Source organism: Narcine bancroftii, chromosome 2 (assembly GCF_036971445.1).
Source record: "Narcine bancroftii isolate sNarBan1 chromosome 2, sNarBan1.hap1, whole genome shotgun sequence".
NCBI classification, from domain to species: Eukaryota; Metazoa; Chordata; class Chondrichthyes; order Torpediniformes; family Narcinidae; genus Narcine; species Narcine bancroftii.
Genome location: NC_091470.1, coordinates 290,936,254 through 290,953,307, shown reverse-complemented (window position 1 = coordinate 290,953,307; position 17,054 = coordinate 290,936,254). Strand labels below are relative to the sequence as shown.

The window sequence follows — 17,054 nt, the reverse complement described above, 5'->3', positions numbered from 1 at the left end:
GATTCCATATTTATTTCAAAGTACATTTTAATTTGGCGCTCAATTAATTCTTTTAAGTAGCATGGAGTTTAATCTCCATCTGTACATTCTCGGTGGGATGTCCTCCAGCTCTATTGCTAATAACAGGGGTGAGTGATCCGATAACAATCGAGCTTTATATTCCGTTTTTCTAACACTCCCTTGGATGTGGGCTGACAACAGGAATAAGTTTATCCTTGAGTATGTTTTACGTCTACTCGAATAATACGAGTATTCCTTCTCCTTTGGGTGTTGTCTCCTCCATATGTCCAAAAGTTGCCTTTCCTGCATCGATTTAACCATAAATTTGGTTACTTTGTTCTTTCTGCTCGTCTTTTTTCCAGTTTTATCCATCTTTGAGTCCAAATTAAAGTTAAAGTCCCCTGCGTACCTGCGTACCTGCAATCTTCAAAAAGATATCTTGCATAATTTTTTGATCCTCTTCATTAGGTGCATATACATTGAACAAATTCCAAAATTCTGAATATACCTGACATTTTATCATTACATATCTCCCTGCTGGATATATTATTTCCTCCTCTATTTTGATTGGTACATTTTTATTGATTAATATAGCTACTCCTCTGGCTTTTGAATTATATGATGCTGCCGTTACGTGCCCTACCCAGTCTCTCCTTAATTTCTTGTGTTCCACTTCAGTTAGATGTGTTTCCTGCATGAATGCTTTTGAAGCGTAAATGGAACTTTTCTGCATGGATGTATTATCAGTGGCACACGTTTATCCACTCTAATCGTGTGTTCTCCTTGAAGGCAGCCTAGACCTTGAAATAGGTCATTGTACTCATTCATGAGTTCATCATAGAATGTCTCTCCTTCACTTTCCACAATGAGGACTCTTTTCACTAGGTTCAGTATTTTTTTAAAACAGGTTGTTAAACCTAGTATGGCCTGTACATCCTTTGGTAACATGATGAATGCTAGCATGTACTCTTTGTCCTTGTGTTTCACTTTGACCATGCATTCTCCTTGCACTGGTTAATTGGTACCTGAATATCCTGTCACCTTCACTTTTGTTCCATACATCTTTGGTCTCGGACTAATCTTCTTAAAACCAGTCTCTGATATTACATTAATTTGTGCTCCAGTATCCAATTTAACTGAAATGTCATTCACTTTTAATCTCAATATCCAGTCTCTGTTTCCTTTGTTGTTTTCAGTCACAACATCTACATACAATTCCTTTATCTCCCTTTCATCTTCTGCAGGATCCTTGCTTTGTTGCACTTGGTTCCTACAGCAACAGGCATAATGGTTGCTTTTGTTGCACATATAGCATGTTTTACTATACGCTGGAGACTTGTTTGGTAGGTGTGGTGTACCGTATCGATGACATGGCTTTCGATTGTGTGACAGAGTTCTTTGTTGTGTATTGACCTATGTGTTGTGTGGTTTTATGTTAAAAAGTGACAGTTCGCCTTAGGTGGACTGCTGTGAGAGTGGGAGATGGACTGAGCATGTGCAGAAAATGATCTAAAAATTTCTGGACTTGGACAATAAACTACCACTGGATGTGCTGTGGAGTGCAAGGCGGCCCAAAACATGAGTCATTGTCTGGAAGACAGTTTAGAATGTTGGGATTTTCAAAAAGGGGTGAACATTCTGAAGGCAGCCAGAAGGATCCGGACCAAGCCAGTTGTTCCTCTCTCTGCAAGCAACACAACAAGACAACTTCGAATTTTGTTTTTTCTCTCTCTCCCAAAGATCTTTTGGCTTCAGTTTACCAAACAAATTCAATTTTGTTTATGATCTTTGCTTCAGTTTAGATCAAAGTTTTGTGACTCTTGTGTCTAAGTTTTTCTGTGGGCTGGTTGGAAATATAACTTAGACTTTAATTACATATGTTATATTTAGGCTGGGGAATTTATTAGTTTTACACTGTTGTAGAAATTAGCATAGTAACCAGTGGGCATTGTTATAAAGGGGGGATTTTTGAATTAAAGTTTGAAGGTGATTTTTTTGTTAAAGTAATTGTTCATCTTTACCCCTGTGTGATATGCCTTCTTTGTGGTTGCTCATTTCATCTTGTAACAATTGTCCTTTTCACTTTTGTTCGCTGGCCTTGCCTCTCTTTCCACTTTGGCGTGCGGTTTATGTCCGTTCTTGCTCATTGCATCAACTTTGCAGCTAGTTTCACTGAACAGCTCTTTTTCCTGTGTTTTTACAGTTTCTGTAGCCCTACAGAGTCCTATGGCTTTTTCCACGTCTAGATTTTACTCTTAGCAGTCTTTCCCTTAGACTATTATCTGGAATACCACACACAAGTCTGTCTTTTATCAGCGAGTCAGCCAGTCCACCAAATTCACAAGTTTTGCTTCTGTTTCTCAATTCAGTCACATGCTGATCAATAGTTCCTTCTGTTTTCTGTATACACGTGAAAAATTTGTGCCTCTCAAACGTCACGTTTAGCTACGCAGTATGCCTCAAACTGTTCCATTACTTTTTCCAGTTTCGTTTTCACTTTCAGCAGCAAATATGAAGTTATTATACAACTCCAGGGCTTAATCACCCACGACATGTAAGAAAACTGATGCTTTAACTTTATCACTTTTGTTATCAGCTCTGACTGCCACTAAATACAATCCAAAATGCTGTTTAAATTTGTTCCAATTTTCAGCCACATGACATGTCAACTGAAGTTTTGTTGGTGGATGTAATCCTTCCATTTTTCATTTTGTTAGTTTCTCTTCATTCATGAGTTGCTGACAGATTTTCCTTTTAATTTCCTTTATCCCACTTCTGACACCATGTTTCATCTTGTATGTTGCATTCTTAGGCAACACATGGATGAAGGATAAGGTTATTTACTACAAGTGTCCATTACAAATCTAACATACTGCAGTCTCCTGCTCTGTGTCAGCCCCTGTTGCTGCCACATATAATCAAATGGGAGCTATAATCTTTAAGGCATTGCTAGTTGCATTGTATCCATGATCACTATCATTACATGGAAAGAGGAGAGCAAGTTAGATCCCCCTCCCCCCTTCCCTTCCCTCCCTATTCACCTAGCCATCCCTCCTCCTCCTTTTGATCGCTGCTGGGATGTTGTGATGATCATAGATCAGGTGCTAAAGAATTGGAGAATGACAAATGTAGTCCCTTGGTTTAAGAAAGGTAACAGGGAGAATCCTGGGAATTATAGGCCAATCAGTCTTGCATCAGTGATTTGTAAACTATTGGAGAGAATTCTAAGGGACAGGATAAAAGTATTTAAAGATAACTTCTCGGGGATAATAAGCATAGCTTTGTGAGGGGCAAGTCATGAGCCTGAGTTTTTAAAAAGTGGCAGTATAAGAAATAGATGAAGGTAAGATGTGGATCAGATGTATATGGATTTGGAATTGGCCTGCCTGCAGAAGGAACTTATTCTGTCTGGAGGTTGGTGACTATTGGCATTCTGCAGGGATCTGTTCTGGGATCCCTGCTCATTGTGATTTTTATGAATGACTTGAAAGAAGAAGTGGAGGGGTGGGTCAGTAAATTTGAAGATGACACGAAAGTTGGAGATGTTGCATACAGTGTATAAGAATGTTGTAGGTTATAAGATATGGTCAGAATAAGAGTGGAGAAGTGGCAATGAGTTCAATCTACACAAGTGAGAAGTGATGCACTTTGGAAGGTAGAATTTCAAGGTGGAGTACATAGTTAATGGCAGGGTTCTAAACAGTGTGGAAGAACAAAGGGCTCTTGGGGTAGAAATCCACAGATCCCTTAAGGTTACTGTACAAGTTAGTAACGTGGTTAAGAAGGCATATGGTATGCTGGCCTTCATTTAATCAAGGGATTGAGTTAGAGAGCTGCAAGATAATATTGCAGCTGTACAAAACTCTAGTGAGACCACATGGAGTATTCTATCCAGTTAGGCCTCATTACAGAAAATGTAAAGCTTTGAAGAGGGTGCAGAAGATATTTACCAAGATGCTACCTCGATCAGAAAACACGTCTTATGAAGCAAGGCTGACCGAGCTGGAGCTTTTCTCTTTGAAGCAATGATTGATGAGAGATTACTTAATAGTGTAACAGATCTGTGTTAATATTAATCCTTAGTTTAATGTTAAAACTATACTTTATCTAGATATGGATAAATAAATTAGATTGGGAAGACAGGGCTGATTTACATTCTATAAAGACATGGTTCTTTGCAGCTCTTAGCTGACTTCAGCACAAAAACAACGTATTAGCATTTTAAACATACCTGGTTATTTGAGATGGAAGACAGAAGGCAATTTGAGACAAAATGACTGCAAAGTGAAGATGAAGTCAAGAAAATGAAAGGATTTATGATGGTTTTTGAGATACTGAAAACAAAAGGTGTTATTTCAGAAGCACCTGTATAAATGCACAGCCATTTTAATTCTGAGGACAGCAGACCTCACGGAAGCATAAGTGTCAAAAGACCTTATGAACTTCAAAGACAGAAATGATATCACATCCCATGTGACATGAATGATTTGCAAGAAATATTATCGAAATGAGAGAAAAAGCAGTTCAAGGAAACTCACCATTCTGTTCAGATGCAGAAATGGCCAGCAGTAATTTTTCCTGCAAAAGGGGAAAAGCTGCCTATGTGTTACTTCTATCAAAAATGGGGGGCACAAATAAGAGAAGCCTACTTCCGACTGTCTCTTTATTCAAAAGAAGATCTGATCCTTTGAAGACAGGACTTGCATTATCCTTTCCATAGGAGATACATATGTGGCCAGAAGATGGTCACTTCTGCTTGAAGAATATCTCTCAAGGACAATTCATCGAAAGAATTGCGAGTTTAAAGAGATCCAAAGACGTGATGTTTAAAAGCACTATATAATTATTTCTGAACTGAAAATTTAAGATCTTCAAGCTAGACTAAAATTATGTGGTTTTAAAACTGGCTTTTCAGAGTGGGACTTTAATCACACACACACATTTACATTTGCGCATTGTAAATTTGGAGTTAAGTTTATAGATTATTAAGAAATGTTATGTAACTAATAATTTAATAAAAAATTACTTTGAATTTACCATTGTCTGGTGAATTTTCCATTGCTGTTCCTTTCTTAGAGCTAACAAAGTCCCTTTAGTCCCAAACAAAATTAAAAGGATTGTTAATTTGTAGCAAGAGGTATACAAGATTGAGAAGCAGAGATAGGGTGGTCAGCCAGAACCTTTTCTCAGGGGTGACAAATGAAAATACCAGAGGACATCTTTTTTAAGATGAGTGGAAGAAACTTTATGGGAGACAATCAGAGGTATGATTTTTAAAGAGTGGTGAGTGCCAGGAATACATTTCTAGGAATGATGGTGGAGGGTGGTAATAGTAGGTACATTTAAATGAATGAAAAATAGAGTTATGGGTACAGAAAAATTAGATTGTTGTGCAGTGGATTCATGTAGGTTGGCAGATCATGGGCTTAAAGGCCTGTTCTATGTCATAGTGCCCTATATTAAAGTAAGCCCCTTTCACTCTGCCAACCCTCTTAGGAAGTTGGAAAACTTACCGAGCATGCTGCACTCAGTAGCCTTTCCCACTGTACCACAATTTATCGGCAAGTTGGCAACATGGCATTATGGGGGGGGGGGGGGGTGGTGGTATACCGCCTCGAGCTGTGATAATGCAAGAGCAGCTTTCACACTGCCAGAAAGCAAATAGTAAGCTTGCTCAGCTGGGCTCTGACACCTGCAGGTTAACCCACACGGAATCAGCGATGTGAAAGGGCCTGTAGAGGTCTTCAAGCAAAAACAGCCAATTTCTTAAAGTTGAAAGTGGACTCCAGTCAACACAAGAACCACATTCCAAGTACCAATACATGCATAACATAATTATAAAGTAATATTTAAATTGATTAAATCTTCAATTTAGACATGTTCACTAGAAGAAAAATAAACTATGACATTCATTTCCCAAAGACAAAACACAAAAAGAATTGTCCTTATTTCATTAATAATCTGGAGAAAAAAAGTCTTTCTGCTGCTCAGGCACTTGGTGGTGTTGTACGAGCAGCTTCTCTGGACTATCGGATGCTATTAGTAATATTCCAATCAGATTTTAATTCGCCCTTTTTGTTGAAGATATTACACAGTGAAATCATACATTTTCCAGTGAATCCTGTATGTTTCAAGGAAGCAAGTGAACCAGGTGCCTGGCAATCAGGATTTGTGAATGGTCGGATTACAGAGCGAGCGACCCAGATCCAAATCTGGCACTGTCTGTTAGGAAGACATTCTCCCCATGATCTGGATAGGCTTTCTCCAGGTGCACCGGTTTACTCCCACCCTACAAAACATGCAGGTCTGGTAAGTTAATTGGGCAGCACAAGCTCCATGAGCCGGAAAGGTGTTCTCCCATGTTGTATTGATTTTTTTAAAAATTAAATATTGGAGTTTTTCATGCCACTTAAACTTAAAAAGACATTGCTACAATTCATTTTCAGAATTAAAATACCAGGTATAAAATTTAACTGTTGATATGATATAAAGAATTAGAAAGTTCAAATAGTAAATATTACCTTAATTATCTGTAGTTGCACGCCTTCATCTGTTTGTGGACCTTGAAAACAGCCACATATAGTCTCTGTGATTCTATCAATTAATTTTTTGCCTGGTGTTGTACTGTCTGGGGCATTACCAGTGAGATGGCCATAAGCAATTAGTTTCTGCACAAAAAGCAAACTGTAAGTTAGTAAAATATAAAATATATATAAAATAGTAAAATATGCCTCAGACCAATTAGAATAATACCTTTCAGTTTTTTTTTTAAAATATACACCATCATGTAGATGCAAATAATTAGACATAATTTACACTTTAAAAAATGTATTAACCTGCAGAATGCAACACTATAAATTGTAAGGATTTTGGTGTTTTAACTATTGAAGGATAATAACATTTCATTTATAAGAGGAGTGAGCTATAACCGTTTTCAGGTGTTCTGATAGAAGATTAGGCGTCTTCAGGCACAGCTACAGGAGTTCAGCTAGCACGTTTAGGTGGACACAGAATGGATGGCTTTCTGGCACCTAAATGAGCCAGCTGACTGCTAGCCGCCAAGCAGCGAAAGCCGGCTACTCCGGACAGGTGCCTAGTCCCGCCCACGCTGACCTCACGTCATAGCAGCGCGTCAAGGCATGCCTGACAAACAGCACAGGCACGACGACTCCAACCGCCGGTCTCCCCCCACCCCCAATCCCGCCTGCCCGACACCCGTTGCCGCTGCTGGTTTCCCCCTCCAATCCAACTCCCGTTGCCGCTGCCCATTTCCCCCCTCGCCTGCCCGACTCCCGCTGCCTGTCTCTCCCCCCCACCCTCGTCTGCCCGACACGCTGCTGGATTCCCCCCTCTCGCCCACCCGACTCCCGTTGCCACTGCCGGTTTCCCCTCCCACCCGACTCCCGTTGCTGGTTTCCCCCTCCCACTCTCATCCGCTCGACTCCCACCGTCCATTCCTTCCTTCGCCCACCCAACACCCGCTGCCTGCCTCTCCCCCCCCCACACTCGCCTGCTCGGCTCCCGCTGCCGGTCTCCCTCCTCCCCACCCCTGAAGCGGCTGCAGGAGTTGAGCGGGCGAGGGAGGGGGTGGAAGACCGGCAGCGGCAATGGGAGTAGGGCGGGTGAGGGTGGTGGGGGGGGGGGGAGAGAAAGACCGGCAGCGGGAGTCAGATGGGAGAGGGTGAGTGGGGGAGAAACCGGCAGCGGGAGTCGGGCGGGTGAGGGGGTGGAAGACCGGCAGCGGCAGTGGGAGTTGGGCGGGCGAGGGTGGGGGTGGGTGTGGAGAGACCGGCAATGGGAGAGGGTACGAAATAAAATTTGAAGAAGTCTACTTTAGTCTGGCTTCCTTGTCCATGGAGTTGATGGCTGACAACATCACGTGACGTCATCAGCCTGCCCCCTGGCAGCCTGGCCACTTTCAGCTGCCACAATCAATACTCTGAGCAGGATAGTTATACCTCTTGGAGAAGGGTTAGGTGAGTAACCCTCCTGGCCGGGTTTTCCGGTTTCAGATGGCCACCCAATAGCTGCACAGTCGGGCTTTGTGGCCACCTGAAAGCGGCTTATGAAAATAATTAAACACAAGGATGTACATTTTAAAAAGAGATCAGCACCCCGTACAAGGGAGTAGAGACATATCATGGTTGGCCAGCATTGGGTACAATTTAGGATCTAGGGAGCAGTTTCCTGCTTGCACTAAAGTTTATGGTTGATCTGGATATCAAGATTTAAAACAATTCAGTGATTGGAGAGAGACAGAATCAGTACTTAAGATGAATATTCATGACTTGGCCAAATGTGAGAGATCAAGTCTTTTCACAGGCTTATACACAGTTAAGATTGCCTATCTTTACAGTTACATAATTTTCAAACAAATTTGAGCAAATTTCTGAACAGTCTAAAAATTAAGAATTCACGGGAATTCTATTTTATTCTATTGTATCCTTCTATGCAATTTTTGTTTCTGAGCTACCACCTTCTTTTCAATCCTTTGAATTTAATCTTCTAGTCAATTATTTGGCATTCCATCAAATATTTTTGGAAAAAAAAATCACACAAAGCATTTCCAACCATAAAGAATAGACAGGAATTGTGTTCATATGTCCCCACCTCTGAAATGATGTAGAATATTTGCAATTGTACATTATTCTGACATTAAATCAGTGGTTCTCAACCTTTTTCTTTCCACTCACATACCACTTTAAGTAATCTGTATGCCTTAAGTGCTCTGTGATTAGTAAGGGATTGCTTAAGGTGGTATGTGAGTGGGAAGGGAAGGTTGAGAACCACTGCTCTAGATCCAATTGTTACTGAAATATTTTGCTTGAGAAAAATCGTCATTGGCCTATTTCCTTTGATTGTGAAACCGTGCACATAACGAGTCAATTAGGTATGATTAAAAGTCGTTTTTAAACTTTTTCTTTCTACTCACATACCACCTTAAGCAATTCCTTAGTAATCACAAAGCACCTATGGCACAGGGAATACTTAAAGTGGTATGTGAGTGAAAAGAAAAAGGTTGAGAAACACTGCATTAAATCAAAAGATTGGAAGATTCAAAGCCTCTACAACTTTCATCAGATATTATCGAGGGAAAGAATAGCTGAGATTTCTGTGAAATCGGCACAAATTTTATGTTTGATATCTATTAGTGTTCCAACTTTAAAAATGAAATTTGCCCAAATATTTGTATTTATGCTCTAGCTCAACAAAAGGCACATGTTCTGTAACATTGTGCAATAGCAAATTAGACCACTGTATCACATTTTGAAATGATTGTTGGGAAGGAAATCATCAATACTTGCATTAAACCAGTGGTTCTCAATCTTTTTCTTTCCATTCACATACCACTTAAAGTATTCCCTATGCCATAGGTGCTCTGTGATTAGTAAAGGATTGCTTAAGGTGGTATGTGGGTGGAAAGAAAAAGTTTGAAAACAACTGTTTTAATCTTATCTAATTGACTTGTTATGTGCATGGTTTCCTAACTCCGAAGGAAATGAGCTAATGACAATTTTTCTCAAGCAAAATATTAAACTAGCAATTGGGTCTAGAACAGTGATTTTCAACCTTCCATTCCCACTCACATACCACCTTAAGCAATCCCTTACTAATCACAGAGTACCGATGACATAGGGATTATTTAAAGTGTATGGAAAGAAAAAGGTTGAGTACCATTGTATTAAGCAAAACCTTAAAGTTAATTATTCATTTATTCAGTCTGTAGTACTTTCATTTTAAAAAAACTAATAGAATGTGCACATTTAGCCTTAAATAGTAGTACAAACCTGCAAACAGTCAAGAGATGTGCTGACAATGCGGGGGCATTTCGATTGGCAAGCCAACTCAAAAGGGAGAAAATATTTGTCTGCTTCAATGAAGTTCGCCTTTGATTTGACTGGGGGCAAGGTCCCAGAGACAGCTTTTGCTTCTGCATTGGGAGGACTAAATGAATCAAAATAATATGATTAATCTTTCAAAATTTTTATAAAAGACAATGATAATTGTTTTTCAATATCTAAAAGGCTGAAGACTTTTCAAAAATATTTTACTATAAAACCCCTGGTATCTGGCACCTCTGGGGATTAGTAATGCCAGATAAGTGAATTTTCCGGTTGCTTGAGATTGCATGTTGCATGATTGGCAAATGGTGAGGCACTCCAATTTTAAACTTCTGTATTTTTTTACCTATTTATTTTCCGCAATTTTTTTTTGCCAGTTGCTGGAGGCTACTGGTTGCTTGAATTCTGGATAACAGGGGTTTTACAGTTCTAGAAAATACATGAAAAAATGTCATCACAGGTTTCATTCCATGACAGTCTTTGTCACCTTACTTTAATTTTGTTCCTGAGTAAAAAAAAAATAAAGAATTACAAAGTCACAACATAGCATCTAAATTCAATTATTTTAGTGTGCATTGAATGAGTATTTTTCTACAACTCTTCAAGGAAATAGTGATTAATGATTCTAATTAGACAAAATATCACCTTGAAACACAAACTATTGAACAAAAACTTGGCAATAAAACAAAGCATTAAAACTTGCAACAATGGAAATGATAAATATTACTAAAGATAGTCATACCCAAGATTAATCTTCAACATTATTAGAAAAAAGTCCAATTGATATATTAACATTCATATTCTGTCTGGCTCTAAGCCCAGCATGGTACATAAATATATTGTGCGCATTTTGTTGGTTGAAATTGATTAAATGTTATGGATTATATTATTTGTTATAATAATCTGGAAGATTCTTCTGGAAAAGATGGTCAGAGAAGATTGAACAATATCTTCCAAGAAATACATTAATAGGCCATCCAGCCACTTGTGCCAGCTTTACCAATCAATAAAATCATGTCTGAACAGATGACCTACTCCTTTACCTATTTGTTATGTTCTTGTACTCTGCATATTGGAATAATTGTGCAGTTCCGTCAGAATATTTAAATATATACTTTTTGTTGGATATATTTCAGTTGGTCATAACCAAACTGCTATTTACATCCAATCAGTATTACCCTCTTTAACCAAAGCAGTCAAACTTAACTAAGGTGAACGTGTCACTCTCATTAAATTTTACCAACCACAGCAGCTCACCAATCTCCAAGCTACCTCAACTACTGCATCTGCTTTAGTAAGAGACTTTTTGTATCTATAGGTAATTTAGTAACTTCACTTTACCCTCCTTGCACCATGTAAAACTTCAGCATATAATTAGTTTTCTTTTGAGATTCTCACCATTCTGTTCAAATGCCATCACAATGTTCCAATTTGAATTCCCAACAAAAATGCCAATTTTCAAGGCTGTGAGGCAGATTCATATATCAAGATACATCAAGGGTGTGCAAATCTACCGTCAAGCTACTTAAATCTATTTTCACAAGTTCAAAGTTCAGATTTCATTGTCAGAGTACATACATGATATCACTTACAACCCCAAGATTTTCTTTCCTGCAGGCCAAAAGAATTTCTCCTTATACGTAGTGCGAAAAAAAAGGGCTCATATAAAAAAGAAAAAATGAGAACAAGAAAGTGCAAGCAAACTGTGCAAAACAGAAAAAAATATTCAATTATAAATAATTTGCAAAGTAAGAGTCCTTCAACGAATCTGTGATGGAGTTTCTTGTTTAGGTGTCTGATGATAGAGGGGTAGCAACTGTTCCTGAGTATTGCAGCACCTGTACCTAGTTCCCGATGGTAGCAGTAAGAACAGAGTATGTACTGGGAGGTGTGGATCCCTGATGATTTCTGATGCTCTCTGATATCAGTGTTCCATGTAGATTTTCTCAATGGTGGGGAGAGTTTTGCCTGTGATGTATTGGGCTGTGTCCACTACCTTTTCAAGGCTTTCCTCTCACAGCTCTTGGTGCCCCATACCAGGCCATGATGCATCCTGTCAGCACACATCTGCAGAGCTTTACCAAGATTTTCAATGTCATACCAAACCTCTGTAAACTCCTAATGAAGTAGAAATGCTGAGGCACTTTCTTTACGATGACATTTTTGTGTTTGGACCAGGATAGGTCCTCCAAAATAGTGAATTTAAATTTGCTCACCCTCTCCCCCTCTGAGCCCCCAATAAACACTGGATCGTACACCTTTCGTTTTTCCCTCCTGATGTCCACAATCATCTCCTTGGTTTTGGTGACAAGGAGTGAGAAGTTGTTGTTAGTACACCATTCAGCCAAGTTTTCAATCTCTCTCCTGTTTGCTGACTCATTCTTCCTTTTATACAACTCACCAGCACGGTATTTATAGATGATGTTATTGTCATACCAAGTCATTCAGTCGTGGGTGTAAAGTGAGTAGAGCAAGGGAATAAAAACGCAGCCCTGTGTAGATTGTGCAGATGTTCTTATCAATCCTCAGATTGTGGCCTTGAGGTGAGGAAATCCAGGATCCAATTACAGTTTGTTTTGTGAGCACACTAGTGCAACATCTCATACATTGTACAACATGATACAAGTTGGACAACTAAAATCTGGAAAACTCCAAAATCTGGCAAGTGGGGACCGGCAGACGGGGGAGGCGGCCGAGGGACCGGCAGACGGGGGAGGCGGCCGAGGGACCGGCAGACGGGGGAGGCGGCCGAGGGACCGGCAGACGGGGGAGGCGGCCGAGGGACCGGCAGACGGGGGAGGCGGCCGAGGGACCGGCAGACGGGGGAGGCGGCCGAGGGACCGGCAGACAGGGGAGGCGGCCGAGGGACCGGCAGACGGGGGAGGCGGCCGAGGGACCGGCAGACGGGGGAGGCGGCCGAGGGACCGGCAGACGGGGGAGGCGGCCGAGGGACCGGCAGACGGGGGAGGCGGCCGAGGGACCGGCAGACGGGGGAGGCGGCCGAGGGACCGGCAGACGGGGGAGGCGGCCGAGAGACCGGCAGACGGGGGAGGCGGCCGAGGGACCGGCAGACGGGGGAGGCGGCCGAGGGACCGGCAGACGGGGGAGGCGGCCGAGGGACCGGCAGACGGGGGAGGCGGCCGAGGGACCGGCAGACGGGGGAGGCGGCCGAGGGACCGGCAGACGGGGGAGGCGGCCGAGGGACCGGCAGACGGGGGAGGCGGCCGAGGGACCGGCAGACGGGGGAGGCGGCCGAGGGACCGGCAGACGGGGGAGGCGGCCGAGGGACCGGCAGACGGGGGAGGCGGCCGAGGGACCGGCAGACGGGGGAGGCGGCCGAGGGACCGGCAGACGGGGGAGGCGGCCGAGGGACCGGCAGACGGGGGAGGCGGCCGAGGGACCGGCAGACGGGGGAGGCGGCCGAGGGACCGGCAGACGGGGGAGGCGGCCGAGGGACCGGCAGACGGGGGAGGCGGCCGAGGGACCGGCAGACGGGGGAGGCGGCCGAGGGACCGGCAGACGGGGGAGGCGGCCGAGGGACCGGCAGACGGGGGAGGCGGCCGAGGGACCGGCAGACGGGGGAGGCGGCCGAGGGACCGGCAGACGGGGGAGGGGGCCGAGGGACCGGCAGACGGGGGAGGCGGCCGAGGGACCGGCAGACGGGGGAGGCGGCCGAGGGACCGGCAGACGGGGGAGGCGGCCGAGGGACCGGCAGACGGGGGAGGCGGCCGAGGGACCGGCAGACGGGGGAGGCGGCCGAGGGACCGGCAGACGGGGGAGGCGGCCGAGGGACCGGCAGACGGGGGAGGCGGCCGAGGGACCGGCAGACGGGGGAGGCGGCCGAGGGACCGGCAGACGGGGGAGGCGGCCGAGGGACCGGCAGACGGGGGAGGCGGCCGAGGGACCGGCAGACGGGGGAGGCGGCCGAGGGACCGGCAGACGGGGGAGGCGGCCGAGGGACCGGCAGACGGGGGAGGCGGCCGAGGGACCGGCAGACGGGGGAGGCGGCCGAGGGACCGGCAGACGGGGGAGGCGGCCGAGGGACCGGCAGACGGGGGAGGCGGCCGCACAGTTCGGGTGAGCTTTCTGAAATCCAGAAAAATCCAAAATTCGGAACACACTGTCCCCCAAGGTTTCCGGATAAAGGATCATGTACCTGTAGTACCAAAAGTTCAGAGAGACTTCAATTGGTGTGAACCAAAGTCAATATAGTTTAACTATTGTGAGGTACATGAATACAAGAATAAATCTCTGATAAGGATCATGTACACTGGGTTTCCAAAATTAAAAAAAAATCAGCTTTTGAAATTAGTTTCTCAAGGATAGAATTTACCCCCTTCCAAAATTGAAATTTTAAAATTTCATTAATAGTATAATGAATTATTACCGAAGTTAAAGGAAATTCTTATCATACAATGCTTCAGAGACAAAAGGAAAAAAAAGAGAAGACAAGATTAACTTGAAACTTACCCAAAGAGAACAACTTAAAAGTACCCAGAGAAGAGAAAAAGGGCAGGATACAGAACTTCAATGTTTGGAGATATGACAAATAACAAGAGCACAAGGAAAAACATTTTACAAATGTGCAACTGTTACAGTTTAGATTAAATATATTAAAAATCTCATTAAATATGCAAGAGATTTGCTGAAGCCAGAAATACAGGCAGTTGGAGGGAGGGAGAGAGAGGGAGAGAGGGAGAGAGAGGGAGAGAGAGGGAGAGAGAGGGAGAGAGAGGGAGAGAGAGGGAGAGAGAGGGAGAGAGGGAGAGAGGGAGAGAGGGAGAGAGGGAGAGAGGGAGAGAGGGAGAGAGGGAGAGAGGGAGAGAGGGAGAGAGGGAGAGAGGGAGAGAGGGAGAGAGGGAGAGAGGGAGAGAGGGAGAGAGGGAGAGAATATATAGCAATAGCGCACAATTTTTAAACAGCGTGTGAAAATTGGTAGCACTATAATCTATAAAGATCGTGGGGGGAAAAAGAAATGGTGGACCTGACTTCCCAAATGCCATGCAGCATAGAAACCCCCTATGAATGATCCATGTATGCAGCTGGGCATACAGCCCTTTCTCTGCCACATAGAATTCTCGAGAGGGCAAGTCCACCATCATTTTTTTCCCATGATATTTATAAATTGTACATAAAAGTGCAACCAACTTTCCCATGCTGTTTAAAAATTGCCCACTATTACTATTTATTGCTCCCACTTTACCACGGTCCCTTATAAAGGTTTATATAGAGCTTGGTGAAAACTAATAAATGTTAAATTCTGTGCAGAGTATAAGAATTGCATGAAACCAGTAAACTTGGAGGAATGAGAAGTGAGATTGGACTGTGACCCAAATAACTTCTCTGAACTTACATACACATTACATGCACGTGTGCTGAAAATTAAAAGGGAGTTAAGTTAATAGTAATGAGTTAAAGTTTGATCCTGTTTTCATGTTTTAAGAAAATTAAAGGCAACTTTTGTTTAAGTAACCATTTGTCTTGGTGAATTTTTATTGCTGCTGGGTTTTGGAGTCCTCTGGGCTCATAACAGCAACTAAGGGGATTGCACAGCTCGAGGGTGAAAACCAAATGAAATTTAATTATGCTAAAAAAATTTAATTGAAATATCACTGGCCGAAGCACAGAACATCTCAGCAAATACATACACAGAAGTTGATTGAATGAGAAAATATGGATAAAGTTTTGGAATGATGATTCAAAATTCAATTTTTTTTTGTAAATTACTTTCATCTGCTGTAAGGCAGATTCACCATCGGCAGAAATTGCCTGAAGCACCTCCTACAGTCAGTCAGAGAAGCAAAAACAGAAGAGTACCTTCCCTCCCCGAGTCATTGAGTGTCCATGGATTCGCCCCAGTGCTTCAGCAGTCACACAAAATCCAGTCCAAACTATCAGCAACCAGAGATCCAGATCCAAACCACCTATACAATTTGGAACCCTTCAGTGCTCTCGGCACCCTCTCACATCCCAGTTCTGATACTTGGTATCCCACCAGTTTCAAGTCAGTCTCCAGCAGTCCGTAGCCTGGTGTGGGTCCTTCAACCACATGCTCCAGCAGACCACAGACTCGAGTCACCAGCGGCCACAGAACCTCTCATTGGTCCGCCGCCATGGTATCATCCTGTGGGTCATCCCTGCTGCTTCTCCTTCTCAGACGAGGATTGATCTCCCCTTTTTCTGATGCCCTGTGCCAGTCCTCTGCCTCCCTGGAGTCTGGAACCCTCTTGGCTGCTGCCAATTATAGGTGCTATTATCTTGGGATGATGATAGGCCAATCAGCAGAGCAATGTAAAAGTCAAACTTGAAGAGGTCAGTTTTCTGACCAACTTCACGGGCTAACCCATGATTCACTTTCTGACCTTTTTCTCCAACAATAAAGTCAGAAACTTTTGCAAGTAACACTGTTTTACAGAGCAGCATAGTGCATTCCAAACTGTAGTGTTTAAAATACCTAAATGTATTAAGTATGATAATGTTGTCAAACTGTTTACCCAACATCCAATCATGGATAAGCTTCAATTTCCTCTCTTTGAATAAAAGGATAAAGTACATTGCTTGAGCCCAGGTGTAAACTCTTGGCAGAAATTCCATGGCTCCTGACTCAGGTTCAACCATGATATTTGCAATTTCCAATGTTTAATTTGCTACACATCTTCCTGTTCAGTCCATTAAGAGCTGAGGATGATAAGCTTCCATTCCTGCTTTATGGGCTGAATTCTCCTCTGCTGGATCTCCTATGTGGAGTAAATGGAATTTTACTCGTCAAGGTTGTTTGTGAAGTTGTGCTCTCCTTCTTGCATTGGACCTCCATGTACTTCCACTGAGGAGATTCAAGTTGCTCAGCATCTTCCAAAATACTCCTCCCACATTTTGAGCACACATTCCTCAAGTCAGAGGAGATATTACATTCCCCCCAGCCCCCACGAAAGGAGACATGAAAAAAATCCTACCATTTTTTTTCAGATAAACACAAGATTTGCAGGTGTTGGGGTCAAGTGAAATGCACAAATATGCTGGAGAAACTCAGCAGCATACATTGGAAGTGAAGTATATTGATCAAGTGTTTTCATTGCCCTCTTGAAAATCCTTTAAAATTACAAAGCTCAGAGAAAAATACCAGTAACAGTTAGCAGGGTCGACCAATTGGACAATTAGAGCCTCAGTTGGAGATGTTAGGCATAATCAACTTCAGGTTCCTTGTACAGGATA

General features: G+C 43.1%; 1 protein-coding gene across 2 annotated transcripts in view; it reads right to left on the bottom strand.

Moving 5' to 3' along the window:
* Nucleotides 1-17,054, bottom strand: part of arfgef1 (ADP-ribosylation factor guanine nucleotide-exchange factor 1 (brefeldin A-inhibited)) — a 178,134-nt gene that overhangs the window by 109,226 nt on the left and 51,854 nt on the right. For both annotated transcript variants that reach the window (XM_069921321.1, XM_069921322.1), the window contains exons 3-4: nt 9,789-9,945; nt 6,522-6,668 (exon numbers count right to left, since the gene is read on the bottom strand). In XM_069921321.1, coding sequence (XP_069777422.1) covers nt 6,522-6,668; nt 9,789-9,945 — 304 coding nt within the window. The remainder of the gene's footprint in view (nt 1-6,521; nt 6,669-9,788; nt 9,946-17,054) is intronic.